This window comes from Staurois parvus, unplaced genomic scaffold (genome assembly GCF_062004578.1).
Source record: "Staurois parvus isolate SC_StPar_1 unplaced genomic scaffold, SC_StPar_1.0 ptg000276l, whole genome shotgun sequence".
Lineage (NCBI taxonomy): Eukaryota > Metazoa > Chordata > Amphibia > Anura > Ranidae > Staurois > Staurois parvus.
This window is the reverse complement of record NW_028318072.1, coordinates 2,358,583-2,381,193: the sequence shown is the minus strand read 5'-3', so window position 1 is coordinate 2,381,193 and position 22,611 is coordinate 2,358,583. Positions and strand designations below refer to the sequence as shown.

Here is a 22,611-nt window from a genome sequence, read left to right as displayed (position 1 = left end):
ACTGAGATAAAATGTCCGTTTTTTTGTTAATGCTTCCAATTTCCACTTATCCAGCCACCAATTAGCTTAATACAAAATAAACATATAACATATCTGTTCTATAAAGTATTAACAACCCAACACATTTGAAATTTCAGTCCTCCAATCAGCAGTGGAGCTTCCACTAATACTCCGCCCTTCTTTACAACTTCCTCTGTGGACGGAAATGCCGGGTAATGGCAAGAAATGTCTACACTACAAGTGGTGATGTTCCTGTGACCTGCCAGGAAACGTCACTATCCAATGGATGTTCACTTGAAACATCACTTTCCACCTAAAAAAAAAAATATATATAAATGGCACCAGTAAGGAACTGTGAGACACGAGCAGTGCTACTCATGTTTCTTCTATTCCAGGTTCTTGATGAGGTAAGGGTAGTTAAGATGATGATCAATCAGCTCTCATCTGCATTCCAGCACTTCCTTCTTCAGATCTGTAAGATGAAACACCGGTCACCAACTATTGTACACAAGTAATATGTTTTAATGGTTTCACAAAAAAAAAAACAAGAGAAACAAGATGCCAAAGCAAGCTTTCTTGGATAGAAGGGGTGCCATAGCAGACTATGTAAACAGTGTTGTAAGTCTAAGCATGTTTTCAGTATGTTGGATGTGCCCACAAACTGGCTGCTTAAGGAGGAAATAAAGTCCACAGAATAATCACCTCTGTTCCAATGATGCAGCCGTTGGATTCCTTGCTGATCTTCTCCTCAGGCTATGGTCAAGTGCTGGATTTTCAGCCTCTTGATACTTTCTTTTTTTTGAGACTGTGTCTCACTGTATTGCTCTACACTGGCTGTTCACAGGCACGATCCTGTGATGAAAAAAACCTGCCTGCTCACAGTTTTTTTTTCTAAAGACTTTAGCGCTTTAAGCTGTATCTGAAGAGTAAGTTCAGGTGAAAGGAAACCTGTCAAGACATAGAAAATACTCAACAAGGGTAGCCTATATTTTAAGAATGTAAGCTGTATAGCTATCTCCAGGCTGAATGCTTTGGGTAACTGATTTGGAACAAGTAGCAAGCCAGCAAAAAATTACTATATCTGATTAGTACACTTGTTCCAGCTGAGTAATCATTGGATCATTTTGACAGTCAGGCATTTCACATTTAAAAAAGTAAAAATGGCAGTCTACATAGTTCTCCCAAAGCAGGTTAAACTGGACAGAGTCAGCACTGTCACAGCTTTTAGTTGCCTACTGAGATTAAATGATGGCCATGGAAAGCCAATCTTTAATAGATACAGCTGTATATCTTTGGGAAAAGTGTAGAACTTCTGTAATGTGCAAAGAATTGACACAAATGTAATATCAGTTAGCAGTAGTAGAATGAAGCAATATATAACATTTCTGACCACACCTAGGTTTCATGGTATTTGGAATGTTGGAAACAAAATTGTAAATTTTAGGGTAAATGTGTCATTAAACCATTGCAGAACAGATTCCACACCTAAAAAGAAGAAGGTGGGATGAAATATTACAATTAGGCTATGGTGTTTGCACTTGATTATGCTTCTGTAAATTCCCTATACTGAATTTTACTTAAAGCAATATTAAAACTAAATAAATGTGTGATGCTGCAGTTTACCAATCATTAGATGGGGTGGCTGCATCAGGTTTCTTTTTCCCTCTGTTTTACCTGTGATCTGGCCAGTAACACATCTCCTGTATTAGAGTGCCCCCACTCTGGATGAATGAGTACAGGGACGCCTTTGGACAGCAGCACTGCCAGTCTGAGGGGAGTGTTAGATGGACTAGCAGATTTAAATACACTAACAAACTAAAGCCAAACTCCATTTAACACTTTATAGGCAGTTACAGCAAACACTTTTTTCCCCTTTTGGGATAAGGATTACATAAATAAAAGCAGACCACTGTAAGTACCCATGGTAGTGTTGAATGTTTTTTTCTCAACACTGTAACTGATGCATTCTGCTAGAGAGCTTGTTATTTTGAAAAAACAGGTTTACTGGCAGGATGACCAAATGAAAATAGAGAAAAGAGCCTCAAAAAGAAAACATTACTGCAGCCATCGCATCTAAGAAAGGGTAAGCTGTTATATAATTAAGATTTGCTTTTGGGTTTAATACCACTTTGATTTAAATGTAATAACTTATTATAGAAGTTAGAAAAATGGATTAACCAAATCTATCAGACAGGAGGGTACGGCGGGATTGTAGCTGTACTATGAATGTGAATAAATTAGAAAGCATACATTGAAAGGGAGTCATATCATGGCCTTTAAACTTTCACTTAAATCTTCATTGGAGAAGAGATGTTTGATAAATGTTATATATCTTTGATTATTTTCATAGAAATTATTAGAACTGAAACAGTAAAGCCTGGGACATGTCACTCTGAAAGTCGCAAAACAGATGTATGCAGCCCAGACCTTACCTGCGGTACTGAAAGCTTAGTGTACATGTGCTTAAAAGTCTGCTTTATAAGCACATCAGAGGTCATTGCCATATTTAAAAAAGAAAAAAAAAAAGCCATGATACATTTTTTCAATGTGCAGTACAGAGCCGAGTGATTTTGCAGCAAGCGGGATGCAAAGCGTACACTGCTAATTAGGAAGGAGAATAATGTTTAAATTTACCTCTGCATTTACCAGCATGGTCAGCTATTAGCTGACACTCTCTATTGTGCCCATAACAGCAGTGTTGATTAGAAATGCTGGAAATAGACAGGGTTACAACAGATGAACAGAGGGGAGGCCAGAAAATTATACTTTGTGCATAGGTCTTCCCGGTGCCAGTTACAGGTCAATTACTCTTCATGCTGGCAGAAAGGAGGACTCCATTATTGACAATGAACTGCAGTTTATTTATCAACGACATCAGTAAAATATATATAAAAGGTTTTACATCATGTCAAACTGAAGTTCCTTTTTAAGTCAAGAACAGCCTCCTAGCTGGTTGACTGGACAATGAAGGAGCAAAAACATAGTGAAGTGATGAGGCAATCATTTTATTGTACTCTCTTCTGCTAACATGTGAGCACATGCACCAAAGCAGAGCCCAAATGATTCTTAATGGTGACCCTCCCTATCCTAGAGTGCTGCCATATAGGGATTACTGGACAAGGATACTTACACTGTTAATGTTTATTGTTAAAGGGTATGTAAACCCAGCATTTCATATTCCTGATATGTGCCTGCCATACCATGTACTTGTATGAAAAATTCCTGTTCTCTTGATATTTCTTCCTTTGTGTGAAATCCCTGGTGTTCCTGCCAGCCTCTCTGCTTTTCTATTAAACTGTCCACATTAGGCAGGAGAGCACAGCGTGGTCAGTTCACTAGCCGTGCTGGGAATTCTGTGTACTCTCCTCCAATAAGACTTTTGCTGACAAACTCTTCCCCCCCCCCCCCCTTCCTGGGAAGCTTAGTGTCCTGCTGTTTCTCTTCACATGCCTGCTGAAACAGAGGTTAGGTGATCACTTAAAAAAAGAAAAAGGGAGATATTTATAATGTGTTTTTTTTATATATCTATACACATGTTTTGCCTTTCATTTCTGTTTTAAACAGAATGGATTGTTTTACAAGGTAAGGGTTTACATACACTTTAACTGCTTTTACCCATGTTGTTTTTTTTCTGTGGTGTTTGGCTTTAAAGGATCCCTAGCTCTTTAGTAATGCTGACCTACAAAAATGATTTATGATTAGTTTATTTACCATGACTCTAACATGAGGGTGCAGAAGCAGGGGTGTCCATGAATGAACTTAGTGCATGCCCAGGGCTGTGCATAGCCATGTTCAGTGCATGCCAGCAAGTCTGGGGTGTCAGCAGGCAATAATTTATTGGCTTGTGGATGAAGGGTTTACATAAAAACCACACTTTTCCTCATTACTTCCCAGAATTTACAGCTGTGGACAAATTTGTTGGTACCCTTCCATCAAGAAAAGCCCACAATTTTCACGAATAAGTTTGAAAGTGACAAAAGTAGCTGGCATTAACCATTGTTTATTCCATATTTAATAAAACATAACCAATCCTTGTTTCACAGTAGACACACTGTGTTCTATTTGTTGAAAATTAAATTTTTCCATGTGCAAACATAGAGCTGATGTGAATTGTCAAATAGCTCCAGGTTTGTCTCATCTGTCCAAAAGACATTCTACAAGAAGCATTGTGATTTGTCAATATGCATTTTAGCAAATTCCAGTTTGGCCATTTTGATTTTCTTTCAACACTTGAGTCCTCTTCCTTTGAGCACACTGTAGCTGAAAAAGGGATGGATGGTGCAAATCAAATACTGATTTACCTTGACGTTCAGTTTGCATCTCTTTTAAAATTTTCCTTGGATGATTGTGTACCACTTGCACTATTATTCTGCTCAATCTGGGGTCGATTTTCCGATGTTCAGGGTGGTTGGGTTACATTTAAACATCTTAATTTTTGCAGCTGTAGTCACAGCTTGGAGATGGTCTTATACCAAAGAAAAGCATCATTTAAAAGTGAAAGCTATATGTTCAGTGTGGTGCACACAATACCATAACGAAGAGTGGCTACTTTTCTCCATTTAAATAGACTGAATAAATATTTAAGATTTAAGAAGTGTCATACTAATTACAGGAAACAGTTTAAAACATCACTACGATCTCATTGTTTATAATCTTTTTTAGGGGTACTAACAAATGTGTCCAAGCCATTTTTAGAATATCTTTCTAGAATAGGAAATGATTGATCTTTTCACACTTTCTTTGCTTTACTCTTTGACATACCAAAAAGGTACACATGATAGTTGCTTTTAATTTCATAACTTTTCTAGAGGAATAACTCATTGCTTCAATGAGCTGTAAGGGTACCAACAAATTTCTCCATGGCTGTAGCTGTATAACAAACAGCAAGTACCAGACATGTCTTTGCATATCTTGAGACATTTCTGCTGTAATTGGTGCCACCAGTTCACACTCCACTAATGGCTTCCAGGATGCTTGCAGTGGGCCTCCTGATGGTGCAGACACTGCAGCCTGGAATGGTGTTGCCCCTCTACTCCTAGGGTCTAGCTTTGTCAGCTGGGCCAGTTCTTCTGCCCCTTCACCTGAGGTTTTTACGAGACATGCAAGACTTCATGGCCCAAATCAACCAGTTATCTGCTGACTCCGGGCCACAAATGCACTTCCACATCTTCACCAACAGATACTATATTTTTATATATCTGAGACGGTCTGTTTCTGAGTCGCTCCAATCTCCCTGAAAACATGCCCTAAGAGACAGTTTCTGCTTATGCAATGCGCACCACGCTTATTAGCCTTGTACCAGTTCAGGAAGGATTTTGGAAAAAAAATAAAGTGGTCTATCCCCACTGTCGATTGAGCAGTTTTCAGCCTCAAAGAAACTACCATACAAGTAGGAGATGCACCGGTTTTTTACGACCCAAGCAATACGCAGTTGGAAGCCCTCTCTAGAGCTCTGTTCCTTATAGTGGGCCCTGCTCTTCATCCCATCCTTGCAGTTACTCTACGGTGCTAAAATGATGGCAGACTGAGCAAAATCACTTAAATGGGATATTACTTTTGCTGTGGTTGATATCTTATAAAATGGCTGTAGGTTTAAAACTTCAGTTGGGACAGTTTGTTGGAGTACACACTGACAGCATACACTAATTTTATAACATCAGCACTGTGATCGCAATACAACAATAGTTATTTTTAAAAATCCAGTATAAGCTTACTTGAAAAATCTCCCTTCCTTGTGAGTGATGCCTGTTTGCTGCCCATCTCTTTCCACAACCTCTGGGGTTCCCTGCATGCTTTGCAGTCTGTACTCAGCTGTTGACTTTAAATTTCTAAGGACTACATATGCCATGGTACCTCGTTGACTGCAAGCAGCAATTCCTTATTGAACTTGTGTTTTGAACCACCTCCTTTCAGCACATATTGAGTTCAGAAGTCAGGCTCTGAATTCTGTAACACAGCAGTGCCTACTCAAGGGCATAGTAAAAATAGTGTCACGGAACTTAAATAAATAAATGTGTTGAGGATCTTCCTTAAATAAGTTTGCAAACTTCAAGATTGTTCAAATAGGAGTAGGCTAGAAATAGTTGAAATACAATGTGGAAATTAACATAGCAATAGGTTCTTAAAGTGGAGGTAGTAAGAACCATCTTAATTTGTTACATGTATCAATGGGAATACCAAAACTGGTGCAAATACTTGCCTGAATTAGGCGCAGGAACTTTTAAAGGGAACTACTACCAGAAAATTGTCAAATGCTATATTGAATTCCCCTGTGAATATGTTCATTCAAGCTCAGGAATTGCACTAGAAATGTCCCAGGCCTGTAATTGTTCCCTCTCACCAGGGAGACTTTGTGGCTTCTGTGGACATCAAGGGCACATATCTAAACTGTCCTCATTATTCCAGGTGTTCACCAAGGTGCTAGCCCAAGTATTAGCCCTACTGCACTCTCACAGCATCCCAATTGTGGGATACCTGAGGGAACAGTCAGTGCAGGTTTGTCGGATATGACAGACTGTCCAGACATTAAAATGCTTTAGATAGATCCTCAACCTTCGATAGAAGTACCTTCAAGCTCCAGTCTTACATCTGAGATCTCCAGTCCAGTAGTTGTCTGAACCACATTTTACACGAGTCTTGGACATGATGGTAGCCTCCTTCAAGGCAGTTTTCTTTTGCCCAATTTCACTCTAGACCTCTACAGTGTAACATTCTGCAACCATAAAACAAGTCAGTCAAGTCCAACAGACATATTCATTTGGCATAGAGGACCAGGTTGCCAGAATAGATGCCAGACAGTTGGGCTGAGGAGGAGTCCTGGGCACCATGTTGGTGCAGGAGACATTGTGATTGGAGGAGTATAATCTTCCAGTCAACATTCTGAGTTTCCGATGACTGGGCTGTCTTTGCAGCATTGTGCCATCCTGCTCGAAGGTTATCTAATTCAGATTCAGTCGGACAATGCCACACTGGTGGCATACATCAACCAACAGGGAGGAACCATAAGTCTTATTGCAGCAAGAAAGGTAGAACTGTGTTCATGTACAGCCCAGGCATAGAAAACAGAAAGGCAAACGTCCTCAGCTGAGAAAGCATAGACCTGGGGCAGTGATCCCTACACCCATAAGTGTTTCAGGATCTGTGTTACCAGATGTGGACCTCCTGGCATACAGCTCCAGATACCGTGAGCCTTCTAGTAGAAGCAATGAATTGCTTTGGTGACTCCATGGCATCAATTCACCCCGATTCATGCTTTTCCTTCCCTGAAGCTTCTTCCTCGTCCGCTTCACAGGATTGAGATGGAGAGCATTCCAATGATCCTCATTGTTCCAGAATGACCCAGGCAGCTGTGGTAAGTCGGCCTAGTAAGATTCCTGATGTCTCTGGGCTTTGCAAGACTGTCAAGATATTCTGTTTCTAGGACAAATTTGCCATCTTGCTTCATGATCTCTGCCTTTAATGTCCCCCCAGGTTTTGAGAAACAGGTCACCTCTGAATTTTTGATTCCTAAAATGCTAGGTGTGAGTTATGGAGCTTCCACTTTAGGAGTTTCTCAATGGGATAAATGTTCTGCGAGTCTGGACCAACATTTGGCTGCCAACACTATTAAAAATCTTCTGCTCTATCTTGTTTCAGAGACCATTTTGCTCCTTATTACTTACAGGGAGTCTCCCATGTAGCTCTCTGTTCCCATGTGGAATCTTACACTGTTTAATGGGTTTAAAAGGCCTTTTCTTAGGAGCAGAGATAAAGATATTTGCTCTGTACTTTCACTTAAAAGGTGGCATTCCTTGTAGACATAACATCAGGCTTGTGTCTGTACTGGTAGCTTTATTCTGCAAGGAACCCTTTATGGTTTTGCAGAAGGACAAGGTGGTTGAAGCCTAGGACATTCTTGGTAATTTCTGCTTTGCACCTCAATCAGTCGTTGTTCTTCCATCCCTCTGTCCAGCTCACCAAAAAGAAATTTTAGTTTATGGTCTGGATGTAAGAGTATATGGGGTTGATTTACTAAAAGTAAATAGGTTCTTCACTTTGCAAGGGAATTTTCCCCAGAGTTTAATGAATGTAGCAAATCTTCACTTAGTAAAGAATACCCAATCATGTACAAGGGGGAAAGAAAAACAAAAAACAAAAAACAAAAAAAAAAAAAAAAAAACAGCATTTTGATTGGCTGATAGAAGTCAGCAGACCTTTATCTCATTCACTAAACTCTGGGGGAAAATTCCATTGAAAAGTACAAAATCCCATGCAAAGTAAATAGTCTTTTTGCCTTTAGTAAATCAGCCACTGCTTCTTTTGGAAAGACTGATTACCATTTTTTCATCCGGGATGGTCCCTGTAAGGAACTATCAAATTCCCATTCCACCAGTAGGTAGCTCAAACAGACCATTATTCAAGCTTATAGTTTCAAGGATCAGATTCCACACTTTCCTGTAAAAGCAAACTCTACTAGATCTGTGAGTGCTTCTTAGAGTTCCTAGATTTTCAAGGTTGGTCTTCTGTTCACGTTTTCTAAGTGTGAACAGAGAAGTCCCCAGTTGTTTCCACTGGGCCTATTAGCATTCATTCTGTGTGTTGTCCACCCCTCAGTTGGACTTCCTTTGGACATCTCTAATGTAAATTACGTTCCGTGTCCCTCAATATTTTGAACATTTTTGTTTCACCATTGGGTGACACAGGTCCCACCCCTCTGTGTTTATGATCATGCTCTCAGTACAGTTTGCTGTAAAACTGATGCATGGTGGTAGTAGGATGGGTTATCCTGGGCTGGCCTACATTTTTTTTTGTGCTTTGTCAGCGTGCAATCCTCCTGTAGACAGTAGTAAAACCTGAAGGCAAAAGGCTTCCTATGCCCCTCAGTAGACTACAGGAAAATTAGAACATTGTTCAGTTTATATATTCCCATTGTAAATGTCCACTTGCAACGTCTCAGCCATTGAAATTAAAATTGGAGATATGACTGAACTCACAGATTATACAGTCAGGTCCATAAATATTGGGACATTGACACAATTCTAACATTTTTGGCTCTATACACCACCACAATGGATTTGAAATGAAACGAGCAAGATGTGCTTTAACTGCAGACTGTCAGCTTTAATTTGACGGTATTTACATCCAAATCAGGTGAACGGTGTAGGAATTACAACAGTTTGCATATGTGCCTCTCACTTGTTAAGGGACCAAAAGTAATGGGACAATTGGCTTCTCAGCTGTTCCATGGCCAGGTGTGTGTTATTCCCTCATTATCCCAATTACAATGAGCAGATAAAAGGTCCAGAGTTCATTTCAAGTGTGCTATTTGCATTTGGAAACTGTTGCGGTCAACTCTTAAGATGAGAGCCAAAGAGCTGTCACTATCAGTGAAGCAAGCCATCATTAGGCTGAAAAAACAAAACAAACCCATCAGAGAGATAGCAAAAACATTAGGCGTGGCCAAAACAACTGTTTGGAACATTCTTAAAAAGAAGGAACGCATCGGTGAGCTCAGCAACACTAAAAGACCCAGAAGACCACGGAAAACAACTGTGGTGGATGACCGAAGAATTCTTTCCCTGGTGAAGAAAACACCCTTCACAACAGTTGGCCAGATCAAGAACACTCTCCAGGAGATAGGTGTATGTGTGTCAAAGTCAACAATCAAGAGAAGACTTCACCAGAGTGAATACAGAGGGTTCACCACAAGATGTAAACCATTGGTGAGCCTCAAAAACAGGAAGGCCAGATTACAGTTTGCCAAACGACATCTAAAAAAGCCTTCACAGTTCTGGAACAACATCCTATGGACAGATGAGACCGAGATCAACTTGTACCAGAGTGATGGGAAGAGAAGAGTATGGAGAAGGAAAGGAACTGCTCATGATCCTAAGCATACCATCTCATCAGTGAAGCATGGTAGTGGTAGTGTCATGGCGTGGGCATGTATGGCTGCCAATGGAACTGGTTCTTTTGTATTTATTGATGATGTGACTGCTGACAAAAGCAGCAGGATGAATTCTGAAGTGTTTCGGACAATATTATCTGCTCATATTCAGCCAAATGCTTCAGAACTCATTGGACGCCGCTTCACAGTGCAGATGGACAATGACCCAAAGCATACTGCAAAAGCAACCAAAGAGTTTAAGGGAAAGAAGTGGAATGTTATGCAATGGCCAAGTCAATCACCTGACCTGAATCCGATTGAGCATGCATTTCACTTGCTAAAGATAAAACTGAAGGGAAAATGCCCCAAGAACAAGCAGGAACTGAAGACAGTTGCAGTAGAGGCCTGGCACAGCATCACCAGGGATGAAACCCAGCATCTGGTGATGTCTATGCTTTCCAGACTTCAGGCTGTAATTGACTGCAAAGGATTTGCAACCAAGTATTAAAAAGTGAAAGTTTGATTTATGATTATTATTCTGTCCCATTACTTTTGGTCCCTTAACAAGTGAGAGGCACATATGCAAACTGTTGTAATTCCTACACCGTTCACCTGATTTGGATGTAAATACCCTCAAATTAAAGCTGACAGTCTGCAGTTAAAGCACATTTTGTTCATTTCATTTCGAATCCATTGTGGTGGTGTATAGAGCCAAAAATGTTAGAATTGTGTTGATGTCCCAATATTTATGGACCTGACTGTATGTCCTAAAGACCTGCTTATTAGTAACTAGACACACATCAAATGCCCTACTTCTTACCTGATCCAGAATTCCTGTCATTGAATAGCTGTGTCTGGCTGTTTGGAAATATCTTCAGCTCTATGCTGTCTGGAGACTGAGCACTGGTGTGTGAATGTGAGGTCCGCAGAGCATTGAGATATTGAAGCCGAGTGACCTGGATCAAGAACAAAGACAATAAAAAAAACAAAGAAAGTGCTCATGAAATAAAGAGGAAAGAGTTATTAGATACTGGATGTCCCTATATAGCAAAGTAACATTTCTGTGCTGCCCAGAACCCACTGAATCAAAATGCTTTGAAGTCATATGGAATGCAGATTAAAGTTTGTGGCCCAGATTTCTCCATTTACAAGGAACAGTTGTATGAACAGACCCACATTAATGTTTCTGGTTCCTTAACCTGAAAAGCTGGAAACGGGTTAGGCCAAATTACATTATATGGTTGTACATAATACACAGTCAAAACATTTATAAAAAATAAATGAAATAAACTGGAAATGTTGGTCTTCGCAAATACGAAGATGTAAAACTGAACCTGGCATCCGTTAAAGTATCCTTCCATGAAAGTAATCCTAGGCAGCTAAACATTACAGCTGTACAAACACATATGCTTGTTATAGATGTTCAAGTAAGAAATCACACATATACCTTGACTAGCTGTAGATCAGACAATGCTTTCACAGAGTAGTCAGGACAGTAAAAACCAGAGTCTGGAGAATCACTGTGCTCATGGCCACTGGATGGAGAGTTAGGACCTAAAATGTGGATAATGGAAAGTCAGCCTAAATATGAAAGACACATTTAGAATTAAGTAGCGCCAAGCCCAGCATTGGACCCCTTATGTGCTGCTCTCACTTAAAAGGCACGGACTCAATGCAGCAACTCCGTAATAAGTAAATGCTCCATTCTCAAACTTTAGACATTCCTTCCCAATTTCTACCAGCACTTTTCCCTGGGAAACAAAGAGAAAATTAGTACAGTGAACTGAAGAATAAAGCTTAATGAATGCCAACGCCATTTCTCACTTGTATTCACCTGTAGAATAAGTATGAAATAGTCCACAGGTTGGCTGCGCAGGTACAAATAGTGTTCAGGAGCAAACCGTTCACTGTCATCAAATTTCACTTCATGTGTGACTCCTGGGAGTTTCAGCAAGTGCAAAAGAGCCTTCTCTGACATCCGAGTGGCACTGAAAAGCTCCACTTCTGCCAAGTGAACACAGAAAAACATGTTATAAAAATATATGTATCTGAGCAATAGGATTTCAGTTTGTTTTAATTGCATTGCACAAATTATAGATCACTTTAAAAAGGTGGGAAAATTCAGAAGTGATTTATCTTGGGCTTGTTTTTTTTTTTACATCTCAAAAACCTGGCATTTATGCAGGTGTAGTGTTGCTTTTTTATATCCACTGTACATTGTTTTGTACACCACACACATTCTGTATGCTTTTTCAGTGAAAGGGGATTGTAGACATATTACTGCTCTTGGACCTTAGTAGAAGGGGTATATCCCAAAACATGAAAAAAAGTTACACTTTCAGACCAAATAGAAAAGTATCAGACAGTACTCAACTGTGTCACTGAAAGGGCAAATTCCTTTACAACCCAATGCATGAACATACACATGCAATTCATGGGTAGTGGTTTTACATGCTGTACCATTCATTGCTATTGAAGGGAGCCTTTTTTAAAAAATAAAATGGCAACATTTTAAATGGAAATAAAACTGAAAAAAATTGTACAGAACTCTCCATGGTGTTCATATGTAGGGAATGTAAAAGACACAAAGGAGTTAACAGGATCCAAGACTAATGGCAGAAGGACTCAATGCAAGGCAAAAAAGGGACCAACTTCTAGGCCTCTGATCCAGACAAAATATAACTGATATATAATTGGTATAGACCAGCAATGGGCAAACTACGGCCCGCAGGCCGTATACGGCCCGGCGGACCTTTAAATCCGGCCCGCGGAGCGTGATAAAAAAAAAACAGCCAGGGCAGGCAAACATTGGCTGTCAGGATGTGTGTAGGCGGGGCAGCGTGACGAACGTGAAGGGAGCTAGGCTCCTCTCACAGTCCGCCCTGAAGACTGGAACGGCGCGGGAACACGGCGAGAGGAACGCGCGGAGCAAAGGTAAGTGAATTGACACAGGGGGGACTTGGCTTACTACTTGGGGGGGAATAGTACTGTGGGGGATGAATTACTATCTACTCTTGGTCCAGCCCCCGGGTCCAATATATGAACCCATTGCGGCCCTCAAGTCAAAAAGTTTGCCCACCCCTGGTATAGACCCAAGTAGCAAGAACATTCACCTTCCTCTTTTTCAAGCACAGCATGAGTTCACAACAATGGAGTATAGCCCCCCTCCTGCTGAATCTGTACTTTCAAGGGATGCCATTTTATGCAAAATATTCATAATTAGGGGCGGACTGACCATTTGGAAACTCAGGCACTGCCTGAGGGCCCGGAGTCAGTAGGGGGCCCCATGAGATGCCCCTGGTACCTTTTTCATAGCCTTTTTTGAGTTTGGGCAAGGACACAGGGGCCCCATGATCCCCTATTGCCCGGGGGCCCCATGAGTTGTCAGTCCGCCCTTGTTCATAATAGCGCACATAAATAGATCCTTTAGTAAAAAATACAAAAAGTACAAATTAAATAAATATCTGTCCTGGTCTATGTCCTAGAGAGGACAAAACAACTAAATTTTAGATACCGTATATACTCGAGTATAAGCAGAGTTTTTCAGCACATTTTTTGTGCTGAAAAACAGCCCCCTCGGCTTATACTCGAGTCAACGTCTGCAGGGGGCTGCTGTCTCTTACCTGGCTCCGGTCCCACGACGATCCGGTCCAGGAAGCGCGGCTGCTCCTTCATTCGGTTCGTCCACTGGATGTTCGCGTGGCTGCTCGGCTCCACCTTCTCACCGGTGATTGGCCGCCAGAACTGTAGCTCAGGAAAGGCACACAGGCAGCCAATCACCGGCGAGGAGGCGGAGCTGAGCGGCCCCGCGAAAATCGAGTGAAGGAGATGCAGGTAAGTGTGCCGTGCTTAGGTGCTGCTGCAACCACATATGCTGGCTGCAGCAGCACCATACTGGAACAGGGGTCAGCAAGTGTCAGTGGGAGGAATAGTGCCCCATCATTGGTGTCACTGATACCAATGTTGGGGCATTATTCCTCCCACTGACACCAACGATGGGGCACTTTTCCTCCCCCCCCCCCCCCCCCCCCCCCGACACCAATGATGGGGCATTATTCCACCCCCCACTGACACCAATCATGGAGCACTATTCCACCCCCCACTGACACCAATGATGGGGCATTATTCCACCCCCCACTGACACCAATCATGGAGCACTATTCCACCCCCCACTGACACCAATGATGGGATACTATTCCTCCCACTGACACCAATGTTGGGACACTATTCCTCCCACTGACACCAATGTTGGGACACTATTCCTCCCACTGACACCAATGTTGGGACACTATTCCTCCCACTGACACCAATGTTGGGACACTATTCCTCCCACTGACACCAATGTTGGGACACTATTCCTCCCACTGACACCAATGTTGGGACACTATTCCTCCCACTGACACCAATGATGGGGCGCTATTCCTCCCACTGACACCAATGATGGGGCGCTATTCCTCCCACTGATACCAATGATGGGGCGCTATTCCTCCCACTGACACCAATGATGGGGCGCTATTCCTCCCACTGACACCAATGATGGGGCGCTATTCCTCCCACTGACACCAATGATGGGGCGCTATTCCTCCCACTGACACCAATGATGGGGCGCTATTCCTCCCACTGACACCAATGATGGGGCGCTATTCCTCCCACTGACACCAATGATGGGGCGCTATTCCTCCCACTGACACCAATGATGGGGCGCTATTCCTCCCACTGACACCAATGATGGGGCGCTATTCCTCCCACTGACACCAATGATGGGGCGCTATTCCTCCCACTGACACCAATGATGGGGCGCTATTCCTCCCACTGACACCAATGATGGGGCGCTATTCCTCCCACTGACACCAATGATGGGGCGCTATTCCTCCCACTGACACCAATGATGGGGCGCTATTCCTCCCACTGACACCAATGATGGGGCGCTATTCCTCCCACTGACACCAATGATGGGGCGCTATTCCTCCCACTGACACCAATGATGGGGCGCTATTCCTCCCACTGACACCAATGATGGGGCGCTATTCCTCCCACTGACACCAATGATGGGGCGCTATTCCTCCCACTGACACCAATGATGGGGCGCTATTCCTCCCACTGACACCAATGATGGGGCGCTATTCCTCCCACTGACACCAATGATGGGGCGCTATTCCTCCCACTGACACCAATGATGGGGCGCTATTCCTCCCACTGACACCAATGATGGGGCGCTATTCCTCCCACTGACACCAATGATGGGGCGCTATTCCTCCCACTGACACCAATGATGGGGCGCTATTCCTCCCACTGACACCAATGATGGGGCGCTATTCCTCCCACTGACACCAATGATGGGGCACTATTCCTCCCACTGACACCAATGATGAGGCACGATTCTTCCCACTGGTGTTCCCACCCTCGGCTTATACTCGAGTCAATAGTTTTTCCCAGTTTTTTGTGGTAAAATGAGGTACCTCGGCTTATACTCGAGTATATACGGTATTTGGCAAAAAAAGTAATCAGAGCACCTATTGGCACAAAAAACCTAGCCTCAAGATCTCTTCTTTTGAATGTGTGCCTCAGGACAGGGCACACCAAGGTAGTGTTGTAGGATAGAGATTTCAGACTACTTGTTTCAATAAGCAGATGGGCAAAGGGAGAGTCATGGTGCTGCATTTTTTCGTTATTTTCATTCCTTACATACAAGGGCAATATGATATAGGTGGAGATGCCAGGCAAAATCAAAAAAGCTCACACTACTGTGCATAAGTATTGTAACTGTCAATGTCTTTCTTAGTTAATCTTTGACTGAGTGGAAGCAGAGCACAGAACACAGTACGTAAATGTTCCTATAACCACTGCGACCACTGTTACGCCAAACTGCATGCCCTCTACTAGGTCATAAAAAAAGTACCCTGAGATAAGAAGCGCTGAGTGGCCAGTAATAGTTGGGGTGATATCTTGACTTTTTGTTCCAAGTCGCCACCCTTGAAAAATGATAGGTCCTCTCCTCCACGTGGTATTGGAATGGGATGCACTTTAGGATGCTTCTTCTTTATGGCTTGTTCTGAGAGAAAAGGTGAAATAAAAGATGTATCAGATGCAACAGCTATACATGCCCCATCACAATGTTTGGCCACACAAAAAACAGGTTTTGAACAGGATGTACAGGAATGAGAGCAACACAAAATAAGCACAGGGCCCCAAAATCTTAATTTCACATTATCTGACTGTCTAGTAAGCTGGACTAAAGCTTTCCATATAGGGGGAGGAGGTCTCCCCAAAAAACAGGTAGTGAAACATCTACCCGTTTTAAAACCTCTCAGCCAATGTGTGTTGGTAGCCTACATGCAGTGGATGCTCCCTTCTCCATATCAAATAGGTCAAACAGCACAAGTAGAAATTTGTGTATAGAATTGTGCCCTACTGTCAGTCACAAATGCTCATTATAACCTTTAAATCATATCTAAACCCTAACAATATATATATTGCAGCTTAGCAGCCCTTCGATGAGGAGGCATCATTAGTTTTCAGGCATTTTTCTTTTATTTTTACCTGGTAATCCTATGAATAAAGCACTTCCTATCCCTGGGTGTCTATTCTCGCTTCTCCACTGCATTATGGGAGCAAAGGTTGCCACCCATGCTGGACTACAACCATGTCTGTCTTTGTTCCTCTCCAGTTCATAGAGGATGAGATTAGTAGTTTATAACTAGTAGGTAGGTAGTATTAGTAGGTTAGAACAGAACAGATTAGGATGTTTAGTTTACTTATAAAATCATTTTACAGAACAATCCATGTGATACTCTGTGAAAAAGACACGATTTGTCTCCGAAACACTATAGTCAGGGTTGATATGTGCCTCTTGATGGTACTTAAAGCCACAGACATCACCACACCAGATTTGAGCATTCCAAGACACACATTGGCAGAGATGAAACTTTAATGTCTCACACCAGGCGAAAAAAAGCCTTCTATAGACAATGGGTACATCTTCATGCGGGTCGAATTTCTGGCCTTGAGGAGCATAGGGATAACAAACTTGGTAGTCAACAGACATGCCGTCAAAGGCAGTGACCATAAAGCAGGATGGAAGACTGAACCCTGTGCCAGCATATCTGGCCGATCTGACAGAACCCACAGCATTTTTTCGTGATGGATTTGGCCTCGCACACACATTGGATGTTTTGGTGATCTCTCCTGGCAGAGGTGTTTTGGCTGGTGTGGAAAGAGCCCATTCCTGGCTCAATGCATGCAGTCAGAGGAAAGAAGAAAAAAAGAAAATATCGACCCGTACCAATAAGATCCAAATGTACAATTAACAAATGAGGATTCATCCCAGCTCTGTTGACGACTTGCTACCAACATGTTTCGCCCCTCACTTGGGGCTTAGTCATGGGGGCAAGCACCAGGGTGAGGTGAAACATGTCAGTGCATGCCAGAAGCTTCTGATTAGACGGGTTTCCACTCCAGGAGAACAGGAAAAAAAAATGGCAGATAAACACAATGACATCTCTCCAGTCTGCTCTTTTCAACATCACCACTGCAGTGCATCACTCTGCCTGTAAAAAAAAAAAAAAAAAAAAAAGCAATCTCCATAGTCCCAATGTACAAAGAACACTGCAGGGAATTAACTGCCACATTTTCCACCACAGAGGCACTCATCAGTCCATGCCACAGGGCCACCAGGCCCAATTATCACTCTTCATGGTGGACATGCTCTACAAGGCCTTCAGGGACTCTGCCCTAAATCTAAAGAAACTTTCCAACGAGGTCACCTGAAACGTGGTGCCCTGAAGATCTCTGCCTTGAATGCAGGATCCGGGTACATTCCCTCTTGGTCTCCAGGCCATAGAATGATAGGAATCTTTGTGATTTCCATTTTGCTTACAGAAGTGACAAGGACACTGCATTTCTGGTATTATCAAAAAGTATTTTCTATACTTGATAAAAAACATTTTCCCTACCCCAGCAATGGTGTTCAGAAATAGGGAACTAAAGCCCATGAAAAGAAAATCAGAAACACGAGTAGGCAGATATAGCACCTAAATGACGCTATCTAAAAACCGAGGCTTAGCTGAGCTGGGAAGGGTTATGCCTGGGCGCAAGAATCCTTACTTTTTTGTCGCCAGTTTTCACTTATTTGAAAGTGGCAGCATAACCCAAGCAGTCATGAATATGAAGCACCCTGTGCTGATGTACAATTAAGAAAACAACATTTTTGTGCTTCCAATATATATCAAAGACGTGACAAGGACACCATTTCTGGCAAATCATGTATTTACTTCACTTGCTGAAAATATTTAGGCTGAAAAATAAAAACCAATGGTGCCAACACATCCAAGGACTAGCACACTGCAACACAGGTTACAACATCTGGTTTTTGGGATTTATTATTCCTTGGCCCTACACAGACCAGTCACTGCAAGCGATGTTTGAAATACGACTACTGCTAGCATGGAAAAAGCTCAGCAGAGAATCCTTACAATCCCTGTAACAACGCAAAAGACTAAAGAACTTTTAGGTAGTTTAGAAGGTAGCAAGTGACAAAGTATGTTTGCAAACAATCTTTAATCATCATTGACTAACATGCTGCCTGTGTGTCCAATTGTCGAAGGATAAGTTCACCTTTAAAAAAATAAATAAAGTACATCTTTTTGCAGGTAAAATAAATGTGCTTTTTATGGTTATTATTAGGAGCCTGGAAAGCATTGTGACCGCAATCAGGAGAACATGGGTACAATGCAGGACTCTTACAGACTGTCAGTGTGTAACTGCCTGCAGCAGCTTACACTGACAGGAAAAATCAGTGAACTACCTAGAGGTCTCAACAGAGCCCTTGCAGTTCACAGAACTACAAGCCGATAGCCGCAAAGGCTGTTTCTGAATGTATGACATGGCCTTGCACAGCTGTGCTCTTTTTAAATCGTGGCAGCAGGTAAGTGGAGAAGATCCTCGACCTGCTGTCACAGGGAGTGTGGGGATTGGCTGTAAGGGGGTGGAACATGTAACAAATTCCCAAAGCCGAACATATCCTTTAAAATGATTCTAAATGCCTATGATTTTTACTTTGGCTCCATTCACACCTATGCAACTTTTGATATCAAAGTTGCATGACAAGTCGCAGTCCATTCTTTTCAGTGGCACCTGTTGAAATCGTTGCGACTTAAAAAAAAGGTGCCTGCACTACTTTGCAGCAACTTTGATCCAGAGTGTAAAGTCGGATCAAAGTTGCACTCAAAGTCATGCTCCAAAGTCACACTGGAAATCAGGCAACTTGAGTCGCACATGTGAAAAGGATTCTTAATGCATTCTCTGCATTAAAGTAAAAAACTTTCTGTGACACAGGATCCCCCCAGCCTCCCCCCTATACTTACCTGAGCCTGATCTTGATTGAGTGCTGTGCCCGAGAGCAGCAGTTCTCTCGCTCTTCATAGGGCAGATTGTGAGTGGCATGAGTGCCCCCCTATAAAGCGGCTTCCTAGGGGGGCACTCACCAAAGAGGAGGAGCCTGGAGCACTAGCAGAGGATGCCAGAACAGGAGGATCAGGGCTGTTCTGTGCAATATCAATGTACAGAGCAGGCAAGTATAACAGGTTTATTATTTAACAAAAAAAAAAAAAAAAAAATCAAGGTTTATAATCACATTTATTATACAGAAGCATCAAAGTGATCTTCTCATTGTGTTTCTAATAACTTGCCTCAGTGTTCATTCACCTAAGATATGTCCGATTGCCACTACAACAAGTTCTGGTAAAAGTACCATTTTGGCACGGATGGGATTCTTTTAGCAACGTGTAGTATGAAATAAGGTTGTATTAAATAATTTGTAGTTAGGGTGGTACAAATATATGCAATATATGAGTGGGTACTGGGGGAAAAAAAAAAAAAAGTTTTAGTTGGGTTGAAAAGATAGGTTTATTCTTCACTGTATTGCACTAGTCACCCCTTGTTCACTAAATGGTGTATGTGTACATCAGGGAAAAGAAACGGTAAGATGTGCTTTGACTCAGCTGCATCCTTCTTCAGCTCCTCCCTCCCCATTACCAATACAGAGTCATCGACTTACTGTAATCCTCCGATTCATCCAATATCTCCGATTTTATAATCTCCTCAATAACATCCTCCAATGTGACTAGCCCCATCACCTCGTAGAATGGATCGCCTTCTCCTTCATTGTTCACTTTCTGGACCATAGCCATGTGAGACTTACCTGCAGAGAAGCAACAGACATACAGACAGCGGCAGGATGTGAAATAGAGAATGGGCCAAATACAAATTTTCATTACATGCAATGATGAGGAATACAACATGATTATATATATATATATATATATATATATATATATATATATATATATATATATATATAAAAAACATACACATTATGGAACGCTTCAGCTTCACGTCACACTGATATATATGCACCGGAAGAATCACTGCCACATACCTTATAAAGGGATGACTATTATAATGGAATAGTTTTCATGTCAGTTAGGATATTTGATTCTATGAACGCTATTCCACGATCCATCACACTTCATGTAAAGCAGTATTTCCTTGCACTCTTTAGAGGCTGCAATTATCTTCGGAGCATGATCTACCCCTAACCAACACATTCCCTTACATTTTGCAAATTTTGGGAAAAAACAGCACATAGAGACTTGTATGTGCAAAAGCACAAATAAACACATACTGCTCTGGCATAGCCAGGGCCTTCTCACCCTTTTTAAACTCCTCCAGCACAGCGTCCAACTTGGTGTCACTAAACACAAAGTGGACAGGGTGACTGTAGAAGCGGGTAATGGTGCTCAGAGGGGTGCAGTCATCTGGATCCACATATGCCAAGTCTTTCAGATAAAGGATGTCCACAATGTTGGTCCGCTCGTTTTCATAGACGGGTATACGGGTGTAGCCACTCTCCATGATGCTAGACATGGTGCTGAAATCCAAGAGGGCATCGCTGGCCAGCATGAAGCAGTCATTCACAGGCGTTAAGATATCTTCCACCGTCCTGTTTCTTAAAGCTCCCTTGCTGAATTCGTCCCTCACCAACTCACTGTAGGGATCCCCACACCTGGCCATCTCTAGGATCCGTAGTCTCATGTAGCAGCAGCTTGGGTCCTGGCCAATCATCTTCTCCAGAAGCCAGGACAAGGGAAATGCAATGGGCCCAGGAAGAAGCAAAAAAAAGTGGGTGAGCCAAAGGCACTTGGATGCCAGCCAAGGACCCCAGCGGGAACTGATGGCAGCTGGTAGAGCTTCTCCAGCCAACCAGAGCACTCCAGCTGCTGAAAAGATGGCACCAGCTATGGAGCCAATGACCTGATACAGCAAGACAGCTACAGCCGCGTTGGTGATACAGCACAGGGCCAGCAGGGAAATCAGCGTATAACCTCCCCAGCGAGTCCTTAAGTAGTCCAGCCGAGTAGCACCCAATCTTTCAGAGGGGGAACCCCAGTCTCTAAGAATACCAAGTTCTGGTGGCTCCAGGATAAGGGTGCTTAACTGCAGACCTCGGAGAAGGCCGGACAGCAGCACGCACAAGACGATTAGAAAAGCCAGGAGCCAGGTCGCCAAATATTCATTGGTGGAGCTATCGATGTCCTGACTCTTGGCCACAAACTGGTCACATGGCCCCTGTTCTCCCCCATATGACTTCTCCCCATCCCCCAACACTGCAAACAGCATGTCCCCCCCTGAATAAAGGACCCAATCGCCCCCTTGGAGAATACACAAGGGGTACAGGAGGCCTTTCTGCACCGTGACCCCTTCCTGAACCTGGACAGCAACCAGGCATGACTGCTCACCGCAGTCCAGGAACTTCTGGAGCACCTGCAAGGGTGTATCTGGGGCGGAAGTGCAGCTTTGTCCCCCAGGGGCCCCAATAGAAAGCCAGGGCCAGGTACTATTACTAAGACCCAAGCCATAGAGGCGGAGGAAGAACACAGAACCGGGACGAGCACTGATTATCCCTCCGCTCATAGATACTCCACTTCCATTCTCCAGACGCACCCCCAGCACCTGAGCCTGCTCGCTGCCCTCACCCACCACCCGCGTTGCCCCCAGCCCGGCCACAAACAGCAGCCGCACAGCAGCAACGGCGGCGGCCATGTTAGTGGAGGGAAGGCTGAGCACGCCCACTACTCCCACTGTCCCCAATGTGCTGCCACGGCTTGAAAGACAACGTAGCAAATGAGGAACGCGCCAATAAACACCGGCCAATAGGAAACGGGAGGTGCGCCCGAAGGGTGGGGCTGGGGCCGAGCAGCTGTAAACAAGGAAGGGAGCCAAGCGCGAGCTAACCCCTTCATTGCCAGCAGATCGCGACTGCAAACAATGAAGGGATGGAATGCAGCAAAACACAGGCGCCTTTATATCCTCTCTATTAATATCAGGCACATGCAGTACCCACCGAACCATGCCAGGAACACCCGCGATGTGCTCTCTATAGACAGTGCTACATGGCACACCTGGGACAGATATTCACATTCAAGGAATTCCAGTACAACAAGCAGATTTCAAGGCCACACAGATGTCAATGGAAATAGATACTCTAAAAGCTACCATAGCACACACCAAAAAGGTTTACTGGTACAAAAAAAACAAAAAACAACCCTTTCAGTGTTTAGCACTTCTCTGAAAATAGGTTCACTGTGTTCTATGGAACAAGAGCAAAAGCAGACATCTTCTGGTGTCCACTCTTAACCACTTACCTACCAGGCACTGTACCCCCTTCCTGCCCAGACCAATTTTCAGCT

General features: G+C 43.0%; 1 protein-coding gene across 2 annotated transcripts; it reads right to left on the bottom strand.

Moving 5' to 3' along the window:
• Positions 1 to 7: 7 nt before the first annotated feature.
• LOC149458779 (metal transporter CNNM3-like) lies at positions 8 to 22,392 on the bottom strand. Of its 2 annotated transcripts, XM_089681703.1 has the most exons (9): positions 20,575 to 22,392; positions 19,920 to 20,063; positions 15,765 to 15,917; positions 11,700 to 11,869; positions 11,520 to 11,616; positions 11,313 to 11,419; positions 10,686 to 10,821; positions 2,635 to 2,711; positions 8 to 472 (listed from the first exon to the last, which is right to left on the bottom strand). In XM_089681703.1, exons 1-8 carry the CDS (start codon positions 22,271 to 22,273, stop codon positions 2,662 to 2,664), a joined length of 2,556 nt encoding a protein of 851 aa, XP_089537829.1. In that variant the 5' UTR covers positions 22,274 to 22,392; the 3' UTR covers positions 8 to 472; positions 2,635 to 2,661. The 2 variants fall into 2 exon arrangements, with proteins under 2 accessions (XP_089537829.1, XP_089537830.1); XM_089681704.1 differs by lacking the exon at positions 2,635 to 2,711 and having other exon boundaries at positions 20,575 to 22,390.
• Positions 22,393 to 22,611: the final 219 nt, after the last annotated feature.

Excerpts from the sequence above, each read along its gene's own strand:
- LOC149458779 (XM_089681703.1), bottom strand. The coding sequence starts at position 22,273 with ATGGTTCGGTGGGTACTGCATGTGCCTGATATTAATAGAGAGGATATA. Across the intron at positions 11,617-11,699 it reads ATTTCATACTTATTCTACAG|GGAAAAGTGCTGGTAGAAAT; the intron begins GTGAATACAAGT and ends TTTGTTTCCCAG. Across the intron at positions 11,420-11,519 it reads ATTGAGTCCGTGCCTTTTAA|GTCCTAACTCTCCATCCAGT; the intron begins GTGAGAGCAGCA and ends TCCACATTTTAG.